The 13,776-nt window shown below is 43.0% G+C and overlaps 1 protein-coding gene across 4 annotated transcripts in view; it reads left to right on the top strand.

Annotated features, from left to right (window-relative positions):
• The first annotated feature begins 9,145 nt into the window (after nucleotides 1–9,145).
• Mfn1 (mitofusin 1) overlaps nucleotides 9,146–13,776 on the top strand; it is a 47,902-nt gene continuing 43,271 nt past the window's right edge. The window contains exons 1-3 of one of the 4 annotated variants that reach the window (XM_052180652.1): nucleotides 9,151–9,244; nucleotides 9,942–9,979; nucleotides 11,430–11,548. In XM_052180652.1, coding sequence (XP_052036612.1) covers nucleotides 11,437–11,548 — 112 coding nt within the window. In that variant the 5' untranslated portion in view covers nucleotides 9,151–9,244; nucleotides 9,942–9,979; nucleotides 11,430–11,436. Of the gene's footprint in view, nucleotides 9,383–9,941; nucleotides 9,980–11,429; nucleotides 11,549–13,776 lie in introns of all 4 variants that reach the window. The other 3 variants (XM_052180650.1, XM_052180651.1, XM_052180649.1) reach the window with 3 other exon arrangements.

Genomic DNA, 13,776 nt, shown 5'->3' with positions numbered 1-13,776 from the left:
CTAAAATCATAACACAGAATGGATAACTCAATGAACAGTCTCACAATTCACTATTTCTATTTGCATGTCTGTATTTTTTAGACACTCACTTCATCTGATTATAACCAGTTAAGTATCTCTTAACGTTTAGGATCTTGGCAGTTTGAGTAGTTTTTTGTAAGACAGCAGCAAGGTACCAATAAGCCAAGGTCACATTAGCCAAGTTTGGACTACAGCCTAAAGCTCTGGCTTACACCACTGCACAGTGAGCCTTTGTCCTTGAAGTGTTTTTCAGAACTTCTCTCTAAGCTTCTTGGTAATTCTGTTATTTATGCTTGTTGGGAAACATCTAGTTCAAGGAATTTGGCTCTCAGGAAGCAGACTTAATAATGTTTTTAATGTGCATTTTAACTGATAGTAATCAGAGACTGAAGAGAACAAGTTAGTGCCATTCAGTTTTGTTCTTTTTGATGAATTTAACATGAGACCAGAGCTCACTGAGTTAATAGGGCTTAAACTGCTGATGTAGTGGACCTAAACAGTTAAGCTTAATGGTTTTTGGAAAAGTAGATCTAGGTAAAGTGAAAATTTTCAGAACTGACAAGATGGTAAAGATACCTGCTAAATCTGACAACTGAATTTGATGACTGGGAGGGAGAGGACCAACAGATTGTTCTGTGATCAACACATTTGTTCACACACAAATGTAATTTAAAAAAATAAGGTGAAAATTATTTTGGTTTCTTTTGGTTCTTGTATCTGATCTATAAACTTTAAAAGCTTGCTCCCTTGGTGCATGTGCCACAGCACAGCTTATGTGTATCTATTTTGGATAATAAGTAGAACAGAACTTCAACGTGTATGTGTGTGTGTGTGTGTGTGTGTGTGTGTGTGTGTATCAGTGAAGTTTATTAAGGCCAGCCTGGTCTACAGAGTGAGTTCCAGGACAGACAGGGCTACACAGAGAAACCCTGTCTGGCAGGCTGGCAGGGGAGGAAGGAGAAGGAAAAAGAAAATTGCAAATCTAGAACTGTCAATGCTATCTGCAGAAAACTTGGCTGTGTCTCTTATTTAGCCCAGTAGGTTTGAGCCTATTTCTGGCAGCTTGGCTGGTCTGAGAGTCTCTCAGTGGCTCTTACTGTATACATTTGTAGAGTGAGGAGCTTGGTGCATTTGGTCAGTTTCAGGGACTTCCTGAGGCTTTTGAGTTATTTTCTTCCTGAAAAACTTAGGAAGAGGGATTTTCTACAGAATAGAATATATTGCCTCCATTTAGAACATTCTGAGTTTAATGAGCTTTCCCCCAAGAAGGAATGTATATCTAACTCTCTAACCCTGGCTAACCTGGAACTCATCACGTAGAACAAGCTCTTCTTTTCCTGCCTTCATGTCCTGAACCTGGGTTACAGATATATTAAGCTTAATGGTTTTTGGAAAAGTAGACCTAGATAAAGAGAAAATTTTTAGAACTGGCAAGATGGTAAAGACACCGGTTAAATCTGATAACTGAATTTGATGGCTGGGAGGGATTTACTGTGCTTGGTCCTTTGTTTCCTTGTTTTTTTGTTTTTTTGGGGGGGGGGTTTCTGTGATTTTATTTGTTTGAGATAGGGTCTAGGCATAGGCTGGTCTTTAACTTGCTATGTCAACTGAAGTGACTGGCCTTGAACTCAAGATCCTCCTGTCTCTCCTCCCTCCCATGTTTTGGGCTTATAGACATGGGCCATCATAACTAGCAAAAGCATTTTGTAACCAAAAAAAAAAAAAAAAAAAAAAAAAAAAAGGTGGGTTTCACCAAACACTGAATCTTTGCCCATCATCTTTCTTGATAAATGCAAAACTAAATTATAAAGCTGCGTTATTGAGAGCCAGGATTTATGTCAAAGTGTGCATTATTTGTACCTCTAGTCCTAGCCAATTGAAATTGAAGTTAAAAATAGAAACTGAAGAATTTACAAGGAGCAATGGCGGCCAAGGGATTACCTCTCCACCTGCCATAAAAGATCAAATTTTTATAAACTGTCTGAGCACTTGGCTTGGGATTGTAAGTAGGAAGGGGACCAGCTGTCTAGCGGCATGGAACTGAGCTGTGTGCACTTGGTAATGGAAATAGCACTACAATCCAATTTGCTTTTTCTAGTTATTTTCCCAGTTTCTTCTCTCTCTCTCTCTCTCTCTCTCTCTCTTTCTGTTACAAGATCATAATTAAATTCCTTTTAGCATTGATCCAATCTGGATAGTGAGAAACTAAAATACAAAATTAGAGAAAGAGAGTCTTAGGTCTGGAGGTGCTTCAGACAGGGCACCTAGACTCAAAGAACCCAGCATAAAGTTTACATAGAGGTAGAGGCAGGTGGTTCTGAGTTAAAGGCCAGCTAGGGCTATACAGAAAGACTGTCTCAAAACAAACAAGAACAAAAAGTAAAAATAAAACAAAAAGATTGGAAGGTTCTTGATGTCAGCCTCTGACCTCCAAACACATGTATACTACATATGCACACATATACAACCTACACGAATCAAACTGACTTCAAAGAAAATATGACAATGATATATCCACATTGGAGAAACTAGGTAGGTTCTATAAAAGTGAGTGAAATTCAAGAATATGGAATTCTAGCTAAGAAGGGAATCTAATATCTTTGGTCAAGTGTATTCTAAACTAGAATAAACACAACTTATCTAGCAACTTCCCCGCCCCCCCCCCACAAGGTTCCTCCGTGTAGCCCTGGTTGTCTTGGAACTAGCTCCGTAGAACAAGCTGGCTTTGAACTCAGCTCCACCTGCCTCGGCTCTCGAGTGCGAGTGTTAAAGGCGTGTGCCACCACTGTTAGTATCAGGTGCATCAGTGGACAGCCACCAGCTCTTGATAGCCAGCTGTCAGACCCAGAGATGAGACACGTCATCTCCAGAAGACCGCGCTGCTCCTGCGTCCAATGGCATGGCACCTGCCGCACATCCCTTTGCGCATGCATCACAAGCACCATGGCCCAGCCCTCTCTTCTTCCCACACAGAGGCCGCCTCTGCCAATAAAACCTCCCACGGGAGACCTGTGGCTGGTATTTGTCCAGGCGGAAAATCTCCAGCATCTTTAAAACACTTTTGAGAAAGTGAAAATATACCCTTTGATTCCACTGAACATTACTGATGCCTAAAAGAGAACATGTATCCATTGAAGGTGCACACCTGGTTTCTACTCACTGTCCTTAAATAGATCATGGCCACAAACAATTGTTAGAATGTCAAACAACTTTTTCAAAAAGCTCAAGACCTTTGACATCATCCTAAAGTTTGTATTTCACTGCTTTCCAAATGAGCAAACAGCTGTGAAGTTCTATTTAGAGAGTGCTCACAGGACTGGTGAGATGGCTCAGCCAGTAAGAACAGTGACTACTCTTCCAAAGGTCCTGAGTTCAAATCCCAGCAACCACTTGGTGGCTCACAGCCATCTGTAATGAGATCTGACTTCCTCTTCTGGAGTGTCTGAAGACAGCTACAGTGTACTTACATATAATAAATGAATAAATCTTTTTTTTTTAAAGTGCTCAGGAATACAAGAGTGAACCACACAGTCAGGTCCACTCAGGAGGGAAAATAGCCTCATGAGCCCTATTCAATCCCCAGGACACATGGTGAGAGGAGAGGGGTTTTTTGCTACTGTTTTTGAGATTAGGGAATTACTATGTAGCCCAGCCTGGTTTTGAATTTGCTATGTAGACCATACTGACCTTGAACTCTCCTGCTTCTGCCTTCTGAGCCCTGGGATTAAAAGTGTGCACCCTACAGACATGCCTAGAGGGCAGTTAGCTGAAGGCAGTTCCTCAGTTGGGTGTTCCCTTGTCCCAGATGACTAGTTTTTGTCAGTTGACAAAGGGATTGAACTCTGGACCCTGTGCACACTAAACACACACTCTGTCACTGAGTTATTTGCCAGCCCCTAGGTATTGACCATTTTTGCTGTGTGTTGCACACTAGGTACATGCACACATGTGAGTGCATTAGCTGCTAGAGGTCGAAGGTGAGTGGCTGTCACTATCAGTTTCCACCTTACCTTTGGAAACAGTCTTTCAAAGAACTCAGAGCTCACTGATTTGCTAGCCTGGCCAGCCAGCTCCAGGGATTTCTCCAACCCTAGCACTAGGCTACAACACATGCCATATTGTTTTCCCCTTGAGTGGCTAGAAATCTGGATCCAGGTCTTTATGCCTTCACAGCAGGAACTCGACTGCCTGAGCCTTCTCCCCACTCTCTAAGTACTGATCTTTATTGGCTATAGACAAGAGAAAGAGAGAGAGAGAGAGAGAGAGAGACTCCTAGTATGTTACCTGTTGCTGTCTTTTATTGAACAGAAATCTTTAAATTTAGCTGGACAGTGGTAGCATACTCCTTGAATCCCAGGTCTTGGGAAACAGGCAGTTCAAGGCCAGCCTGGTCTATGGAGTGAGTTCCAGGGCTACACAAAGAAACCCTGTCTTAAAAAGATAAAAATCTTTTTTAAAAAATCTGGCATGGAAGGCAAAGGCATTGGATCTCTGTGAGTCCAAGGCCAACTTTTTCTATATGGTGAGTTCCAGGACCCAGGCAGGACTGTTTATATAAAAAAGACACTGTCCCCTGCCCCCCCCCCCAAATCTTCAAATTTAGGCAGAGTGAGAGCACAGATCTGAATTCTAGCACTTGACAGCAGGTTTGTGAGTTCTAAGCCAGCCTGGAACCTAAGTATTGAGACCCTATACTATCTCAAAGAATGGTAGAGTGGGAAGAAGAGAACGGGAGGGAAATCTTCAAATTTACTATAGAAACATTCATCACATTTCCCCCGTATAAATTGTGTTTACTGTGTCTTGCGTACAAAAGCCTATCCAACAGATTACAGATGTACAAAACTACTTTCCTACCGATTTTTGTTTCTTTTAAAACATTTCCTTCATGTGTATGGGTGTCATTTTGTTTGTTTGTTTTTTGAGGACATGGTTTCGCTGTACAGCCCTGGCTGTCCTGGAACTCACTCTGTAGACCAGGCTGGCCTCGAACTCAGAAACCCACCTGCCTCTGCCTCCCAGAGTGCTGGGATTACAGGTGTGCGCCACCACCGCCCAGCTATGTATGGGTGTCTTGTGCATACATCTATGTATACCATTTGCATGTCTTGTGTCTGTGGAAGTCTGTAGAGTGTATTGTTAAGGCCTAGGTAACTGTTGACTGTCTAGCTGTTATGCTGTTAATAATGTTATAAGGAAACTTTTTCATGTATTGTTACCATGAAACTTTCTCAGGCTCTAGTTGGTTGCAGATTCTGTTATGTTCTGTGCTTTGGTGTTCTTGGAAACCAATCACCATAGAAATCAGATACATACATACATACACACACACACACACACACACACACATGTATTTAGCCACAATCAGCTTGGAACCAAACTAACTGCCCAGCAGCACTGCCAGCACCTGTGTTTGAGTTTTTATGGTTTCTTGCCTTTATAAGCTACCCTTAGGATAGATCCCAACATAAAGGAAATGCCTGCACCAATATAAGAAACTTCTATTTTGAGTGGAATAAAGTAATTCCCAATACCTCCATGGGAAAGGATATCCTACTTGGTAGAAAGAGATGTGTATGTAGGTAACTGATATATCCTGGTTAGCAAGTTAAGACATGAGTTAGGCAAGGCAAGTTCTCTGTCACAGCTGAATATTCCAACCAATGAGAAGAGGAGAAATGTTTAACAAAAACATATTCCTAAGGAAATCCTCTATCCCTAAATCCTGATTGGTGAAACAACTTGGCACAGATGTTTGTGGATTTCAAGACTTAAAAGAGCTCTAGGACTCTGGCTTGTGGTCGAAGCCTGCTCCCATAGTCTAGTCTTTGGCTCTGATTGATCAGTCCTGGGATGAATGCTAAATAAACTATCCCTGTTTGACTGATATCAGTGTTGATGTGTTTGTGACTCCTGAACCCCAACAGGAATCAGATCCCCTGGAACTGGAGTTACTGACAGCTGGGAGCTGCCATGTGGATATTGAGAATCAAACTTGGTCCTTTGGAAGAGCAGTTAGTGCTCTTAACTACTGAGCCATTTCCCCAGCCCCCTACCATTGTCTTAACACGTCTCCCATTTTGTTTTTTTAGTGTTTGAGGTTTTTATCCCTCTGAATTTACTTGTGTGTATGTGATTCAAGTTCAGTTTTTGTTTGTTCATTGAAGCGAATCAACATTCTGTTCTTTTTACCGAAATCCCAATCATTCAATTTTACCAATTATGACTTGGGAGTCAGATACTGGGGTGAAAGCTAGCTAGCTCAGAGAGGCAGAGAAAGCGCCCAGCAGACCTTCCTCCTCAGCTGATGTCCCAAAAGGAAGCTCTCCTTCTCCACACTGGCTCCAAAGTCCCCTCCCCCTCTACTTCCTGTGCATCTCTCTATCCGACCTCCTGACTTCCTCTTACACTGTTTTTTTTCCCCAATGTTCATTCCCTGTCAACTGGTTGCTTGCTCCACCTCTTGACCCATGTTGACTTTATTTAATCCTGTTTCCAATCATCAGAAAGCTCTTGGATTAAAGGTGTCTTCTAGGGCTGAACCACACAACTAAAAACAGGTTTTCACAGTAAATACCACAATCTTGGGGTTCACAGAGGGACCAAATAGCCAGGAACAACTTCCCCAATAATATTAAGTAGTTCATTTTTCCATAAAGACTCATGATACTAATTTTTCTGTTCCCCCCCCCCCCCCAAACAGGGTTTCTCTGTGTAGTCCTGGCTGTCCTGGAACTCACTCTGTAGACAAGGCTGGCCTCGAACTCAGAAATCCACCTGCCTCTGCCTCCCAAGTGCTGGAATTAAAGGTGTGCACCACCATCTCCTGTTGATACTAATTTTTATCATGTATCAAGTGTTAGAACTTAGCAATGCACCTTTCTATCCGTGTGAATTTTCCTCCTTGAACTTTTTGAGAGTTATCTTAATGATTTTTATAATTTATCCTCTATGTAAATTTTGAAATTCACTTCAACTCTCAATTAGCTTATATGAATTCTACAGAGGAATTTCAGTAAAGAATGACAAAATGGCTCAGTGACCTCTGACCCATGGGCCCAACTGACCAATCAGAAGGTATAAAGAGCAGAACACAGGCAGAAACTGCCTGCTCACCCACTGTTCACTCCCACTCAAGAGTCTCCAGTCCTCCTTTTCAAGCAGTTTAGGCACTACTACACTCCCATAAAATATTCCTTAAAATAAAGATCTTAGCTTCTGTACCACAACTGAAATATAACATTACTTCTACAGCCAAGCATGCAATTGCTCTTGGTCATTTGCATGTAAGAATAGTAATTTTAGGTCTTTTTTTAAGAAATAATTTTAGTCTTCATTTTTTGAGACAGGCTGTCCTCTACCTTGAGGCAATCCTCCTGTCTTCCCTTTCCAGATGTTGGGGTCGGCAAGCTACCATGCTCCCCACCCCCACCCCAGATGATGGTCTCACTATCTTGTCCAGAGTTAGAACTCCTGGGCTTGAACAATCTTTCAGCTTCAGACTGCTGCTATCCATCTGCTTCTGATCCCCATTCTGGAAAAGACTTTTGAGACAGAGCTAGGCAAGTGGCTCAGAGGTAGAGTGTTTGACATATAAGACTTTGGGTTCAATCTACAGCATTAATTAAAGACAAAAAATTAAGTAAAAAAACACATAATGTGGAATCTCTTTCCACCCAGTGCCTACAGCAACCAAAATAACCTTGTAAAATGTAAATCAGTTCAGAGTTTTCGGGTACTCTCCCATCATTTGGGAGGTTCAAGTTAGTGAGAGCTACAAGGGGAGACCTTGCCTCAGAGCAAACAGACAAACAAACATCAAATTGTATTATTCTTTCGGCCAGAAGTTTTCCATCATACTTAAAACCAAATTTCTGCAGGATGTGGTGGGCACACAAACATTTATAATGCCAGCCCTTAGCAAATTTTAGCAGAGTTTCAAGTTTAAGACCCATCTGGACTACACAGTGAGACCCCATCTTAAAAAAAACAACAAAACAAAACAAAACAAAACAAAACAAAACAAAAAAAACTCCAGACTTCTTAGCTGTTATGATTCTACAACTGCCTCCCCTCCAACACTTATTTCTCCCGCCCTCATCCTTCCAACACTCCAACATGATTGTCTTTTATTTCATCTTACCACTGTCATTCCTATGTGTCTTGGACATTTTTCTCCAGATATTCCCAGTAACAGTCCTGGAAAGACCCGAGAAATGACATCCTTCCCGAAAACACACACCTATTTGGCTCTACCTTTCTCACTTTTCTTCAGACAATCTATCCTCTTGCCCTGATTTTTCCCCCATAATAGTAAGCACAGTCTGAAATGATCTCATGCACTGTATCTGCTTGGTAGTTATCTATCCAACAGAACCACAGTTTTTATTTATCCACTTTACACCCTAACACATTTACTTTCCCGCAATTTATAAAGTAGACATTATTAGTATTTTATAGATGAGGTACCTGCCATTCACACAGATAAAGGGGCTTCCCTTGCAAAAGCATCTCATTTGCTAACTCTGGAAAGAAACTCCCAGGACACCTGCTGTGGAAGCTCTCCTGGAAAGTGGAACACGTAGAGTCCTTGGGCTTCACCCTTGACCAATGAATCAATGGTTTAACAAGATTCCCAGGTAATTCCTAACAAAGTTTAAATCATGGACAAATTAATTTTAAGTAACACTTCTTGCAGTAAGTAGACCACACAGCTCACTCCAGTAACCCCAGGAAACCAATCAAGACCAGAGCAGTGGAGAAGTCAAAATGTTGACTTTTCCCGTTTGCTCAAGCATTTATCAATAAACAAGCATCTACGTGGTCTTGGGGCACCCTCATCCCCTCCCCACTTCTCCCCCAACACCATGGGGATAACGTCTGATAACCATGGGCATCTTTTCACACTTGGCACCTTAGTGCTTTGAAAACGCTGAAGGGGAAAAAACGAAGGGGAGGAGTTGTAAGATGGTACAGAAAACCAGCCCCGAGGTTAAGAGTCCCTGCCCAAAACAAACCTCGCCTTCTGCCCTGAAGGAAAATGGCGCCCGCAATATATGCAGTTCCGGTCGCGAAGCAACAGCCAATAGGAGATCCAAACCACCGGAAATAGCCGTCCCCTTAGCCCCTCCTCTAGACACCTCCCCTCTCTCGGGAGGATGAGACAGCCAGGGTGCTGTGGCGGAGCTGTGGTTGCTGGGTGACAGTCGGGAGCTGGGACGGAGTGAGTGTCCGCTGGCGGGTGGCGACGCCCGGGGTGACCTTCGAGCTCCGGACAGGCGCAGCGCGAGCGCCCTGACGGGCCGGGGCGGCGGGCCGGGCAAGAGCGACGGGCGGCCAGCCTGTGGCAAGGCCTGTCCAGGTAGGAATCCACCCTGCTGGGCAGGCTCCCGGCCCACGCGGCTTCCTCTCCCCACGCACCTCCTCCGCGCCGTCCGCTCTGGATTCCGGAGGGAGCCACCCTCCTGGTGGCCACGGCGCTTCCCTTCACGCACACCGGCGTTAGTGTGTGATTGTCTGTGGTGGCTTTTCATAGGATTTCCCAGATAGACCGTCTTTTACTTTAAATTTAACGTTCCTTTAAGTTTGGGGACTTTGGCTTGAAGCCTTCACGCCTCCTTTAAGTCTTGCCTCCGTAATTGTGACGAAAGCTGCTGCCTTCTGGATGCCTGTACTGCATTATGACCTGGGCATTTTATTTTCTTCTTTACACCTCTAACTGGGAAAGTTAATAACTTAGTTATGGTTTGAGATCTTGGCTTCCCCTCACTAGCCCAGTTCCCTGAAGTGCTGAAGAATCACTTGCGCACAGCTAAACTAGTTTTATTTTTATTCGAGGAAAATAAATTAGGAATTTCAACCAAGATTTTTGTCACTAGCTTTTGCCGATTTTACATTTATTTACATATTTACTTTTCCAGGACTGAAGATCGAGCCCCTCACAGGCCCCACATTCTAGGCAAGTGCCACTATACCCCTAAACCGGTTTCTAAACATTTTGTTTTGAGACAGGGTGTCATTAACAGACCCAGGCAACCCTTGATCTCACTCTGTTGCCTCTGTAGACTTGAATTTTCAGATTTTTCTGTGTTAGGCTACCGAGTAACTGGATTGAGGCAAATTTCACTAGTTTTAGTGGGAGATCACTCAAGAGTAGTTTTTGGTTTCTGATTCTATAAATAAATAAGTAAGTAAATAAATAAATCTAAAAAGTATTTTATCTATTTGGTCAGGTTAATTTTTGCTATTAGGGAATTGAAACATGAACTAGCAGGTATCAGAATAAGGATAATTTTAAAATGTTTGCTGTTAGAATTTTTAATGTGTATGTTTTTCCTGCATTTATGGATGTATATTTAACCACAGTTCCTGCCCGGTGCCCTTGGAGGTCAGTATAGGGCATAAGATCCCTTGGAACTGGAGTTACAGGTGGTTGTGAACTACCATGTGGGTTCCGGGAACCCCACTTAAGCCCTCCTGAAGAGCAACAAGTGTTTTTAACCACTGAGACATCTGCCTAGTCCCACTGGCTTTTTTGCTTTTGTTTTTCATTTGTTTGTTTTTGAGACAGTGTTTCTATGTGTGTCCCTGACTGTCCTGGAACTTGCTCTGTAGACCAGGCTGGCCTTGAACTCATAGAGATCCACCTGCCTCAGAGTGCTGGGACTATGCGCCACCACTGCCCTGTATGGTTTTTAAAATTACATTTGATTTATGTGTGGCAGTGTTAGACTTTCACAGTTTGTGTTTGGAGGCAGAGAACAATTTGCTGGAGTTGGTTCTCTCCTTTAACCATTTTGTTTCTGGGAGATTGAACTTAGGTCCTCAAGCTTAGCTATACAGCCTTTACCCTTTGAGCCATTTTGAGGGATTCAGAATTTTTGTTTGTTTGAGATTTTTGTTTTGAACAGGTTTACCAAGGCTGGCCTGCTTCAGTCTCCTCACTGCTGGGGTCACAGGCCTGTGACACCATACCTTTATCATTCAACTTAGTTTTTTTTTTTAAAATTATCTTATGTGGCTATTTTGGTTGCATATGTATGCAACCAAATTTTGGTGCACCACGTGTGTCCCTGGTGTCTGTGGAGGCCAGAGGACAACATCAGAACTCCTGGAACTAGAGTCCTAGACAGTTGTGAGCTGCCATGTGGGTGCTGGGAATAGAACTGGGTCCTCTAGAAGAGCAGCCAGTTCTCTTTATCTGCTGAACCACCTCCTCACACCCCGTATTATTCAGTTTAAGTAGAGCTTTGGAGATGAGGAAAGTCCTGCTATGTTACATTGTCCAAGTGAAACTGGATTTCCTGGCTTGAGTGCAGTTCCTGCCTCAGCCTGCCCAGTAGCTGAGACTCCAGGCATTTATCACCCAGAGGCTAATTATTACTTTTCTAATCTTTTTCTAACTCTAGGTGCATAATGGCAGAAACCGTATCTCCACTGAAGCACTTTGTGCTGGCAAAGAAAGCCATCACTGCAATCTTCAGCCAGTTACTGGAGTTTGTTACTGAGGGCTCACATTTTGTTGAAGGTTGGTACCTCTTAAACTATTAAGATTACTGTTGGAAATGTACACAGTGTTTTATTATTTCAGCTTTCGTTCTTTAGTTTACCTTTTTAAGATCAGGCTTGCCTTGAAATGGCTGTGGAGCTTCCAATGGCTTTAAACTCCTGATCCTCTCACCTCTGTCTCCCCAGTGCTGGGTGCACACACAGGTGTGTGCCCTGCTCAGGTTTAGTTGTGGAATTTGCATTGTTCTGTATTCTTGGAATGAAGCCATAGTGAGTGAAAACAATTTCACAGTTAAGAAAAGAGTAAGGTACTATTCTGAGTGTTTCATGATGGGAAAGATTTCTTTACTCCTAAGACTACTAGGTAAGCGAAAGGCACTGTGAGGATAAGCAGCTTGCTCAAGGTCACAGACTGGGAAGTGCCCCGCACCCAGGCTGTCTGTGTGCAGCCATCGCAGGCTCCACCCCAGCTTGTCAGTTCTCACGTGAGGGGTAATTGCTTTGTGGGAGGAGAAATGTTTACCTTCTGCTTGTGTGTTACTGCTCAAAAGAAGCCCCAGTTGTCTTACCACAAAATATTAATTTGGAGAGAACCATTGGAATGGTTTTTAGGATATCTGTCTGTTAGGTTTACAATGAAAAGTAAGGAATTCCTAGACTATTCAGTGACCAAGGGGAAGCACTTAATTTCTTTTTTTTTTTTTTTTTATAAACTTTTTTTTTTTTTTTGGTTTTTTGAGACAGGGTTTCTCTGTGTAGCCCTGGCTGTCCTGGAATTCACTCTGTAGACCAGACTGGCCTCGAACTCAGAAATCCACCTGCCTCGGCCTCCCAAGTGCTGGGATTACAGGTGTGCGCCACCACGCCCAGCTAGCACTTAATTTCATCATTGAAAAAAACATTTCCCCTTTGTTCCTATAAATCTTTGTCAGCAGATTTTGAGCTTCTTTTGTTTGTTTGTTTGTTTTTTATTGAGACAGGGTTTCTCTGTGTAGCCCTGGCCGTCCTGGAACTCTGTAGACCAGGCTGGCCTCGGACTGAGTCCGCCTGCTTCTGCCTCCCAGAGTGCTAGGATTACAGGCATGCGCCACCACCGCCTGGCGATTTTGAGCTTCTTAAGTTGGAACTTTAAGTATCTTCAATTCCAAATGTATCATATTGGATACATTTGGGAAGAATGTTGTTTCAAGTTTGGGAAGAATTTGAGCTCACAGTGACTTGTGAAAAATATTGTTACTTATACTTGATAGGGAGAAAAACTGAAGTTAAATTTAGTAATATCTTGTTTTGCATCCTGTCAGTTGTAAATCAACACTGTGCTGGGAACTAGTGAAAAGGCAAGATTTAGAATCTGAATTTACTTTGACTTATTCTAAAACCTCAGTGGGAGGATGTAGGGAAAAAAAGGCTAGGAAACAGGAGAAAAATCAGGATGCGTCAGATGAAAACCAGCAAGGACAGCAGCACTAGGTCAGACTTTACAGATCCCAGCCTTGGCTTGGAAGTGCACGACTGTAGCACTGGTTCAGAGTCCCCAGCTACAGAGCAAGCTCGGTGCCAGTCTTTCCGTTATTCACAAGTTGCACATGTGTGATGGGTGTTCTTGAAATGCAAAGTGAGGCAGGAAAAGCTGGAGCTTGATCACCTGAGCACTGAGGTACTTTTAAGGGTCTCGGGTTATAATAACCAAGAATCTCCACGGCTTTTCAACATGAGGCAAGAAGAAGCGCTAGCTGTTTCTCTATTGCTGGAATGAGAAAAGTGAACACGAGGAGCTCCTTTTCAGGCCCGTGTTCTTGGCCCGCCTCCATCTGGCCATGTGGAGATGCCCAGAACAGTTAGTTACCTCTGTTCTGATAAAGCCTGCTTCAGCCCATACATACCTTTCTATTTTTTCTTACTGATTGGACTGTTGTGTTTCTTCCTGTGGGAATCCACTTGTGAGGAGGAGGAGGAGCTTGTCTAGCTCACAGACTTACCCCACCTTATCTGAGGCGCAGGGGACCAGCTCAGCGTGTGGAAGTCCTTTCCAGCTTAAGCTCGGATCGAACAAAAATAGATGGCCATTGACTTATTTCTCCTTTGAAATGGCATTTGTGTTTCATATATGGCTTGTATTTTCAAGCCCTACCTAAGTATTAAGTAATCCTTTTGACTGAATCCTTGACGTTTATTTTGTTTTGTCGCTGTTATGGTTTTTGTTTTTTGAGACAGGGTTTCTCTGTAGCTCTAGCTGTCCTGGACCTC

This window comes from Apodemus sylvaticus, chromosome 4, assembly GCF_947179515.1.
Source record: "Apodemus sylvaticus chromosome 4, mApoSyl1.1, whole genome shotgun sequence".
Lineage (NCBI taxonomy): Eukaryota > Metazoa > Chordata > Mammalia > Rodentia > Muridae > Apodemus > Apodemus sylvaticus.
This window is presented reverse-complemented; position numbering and strand designations above follow the sequence as displayed.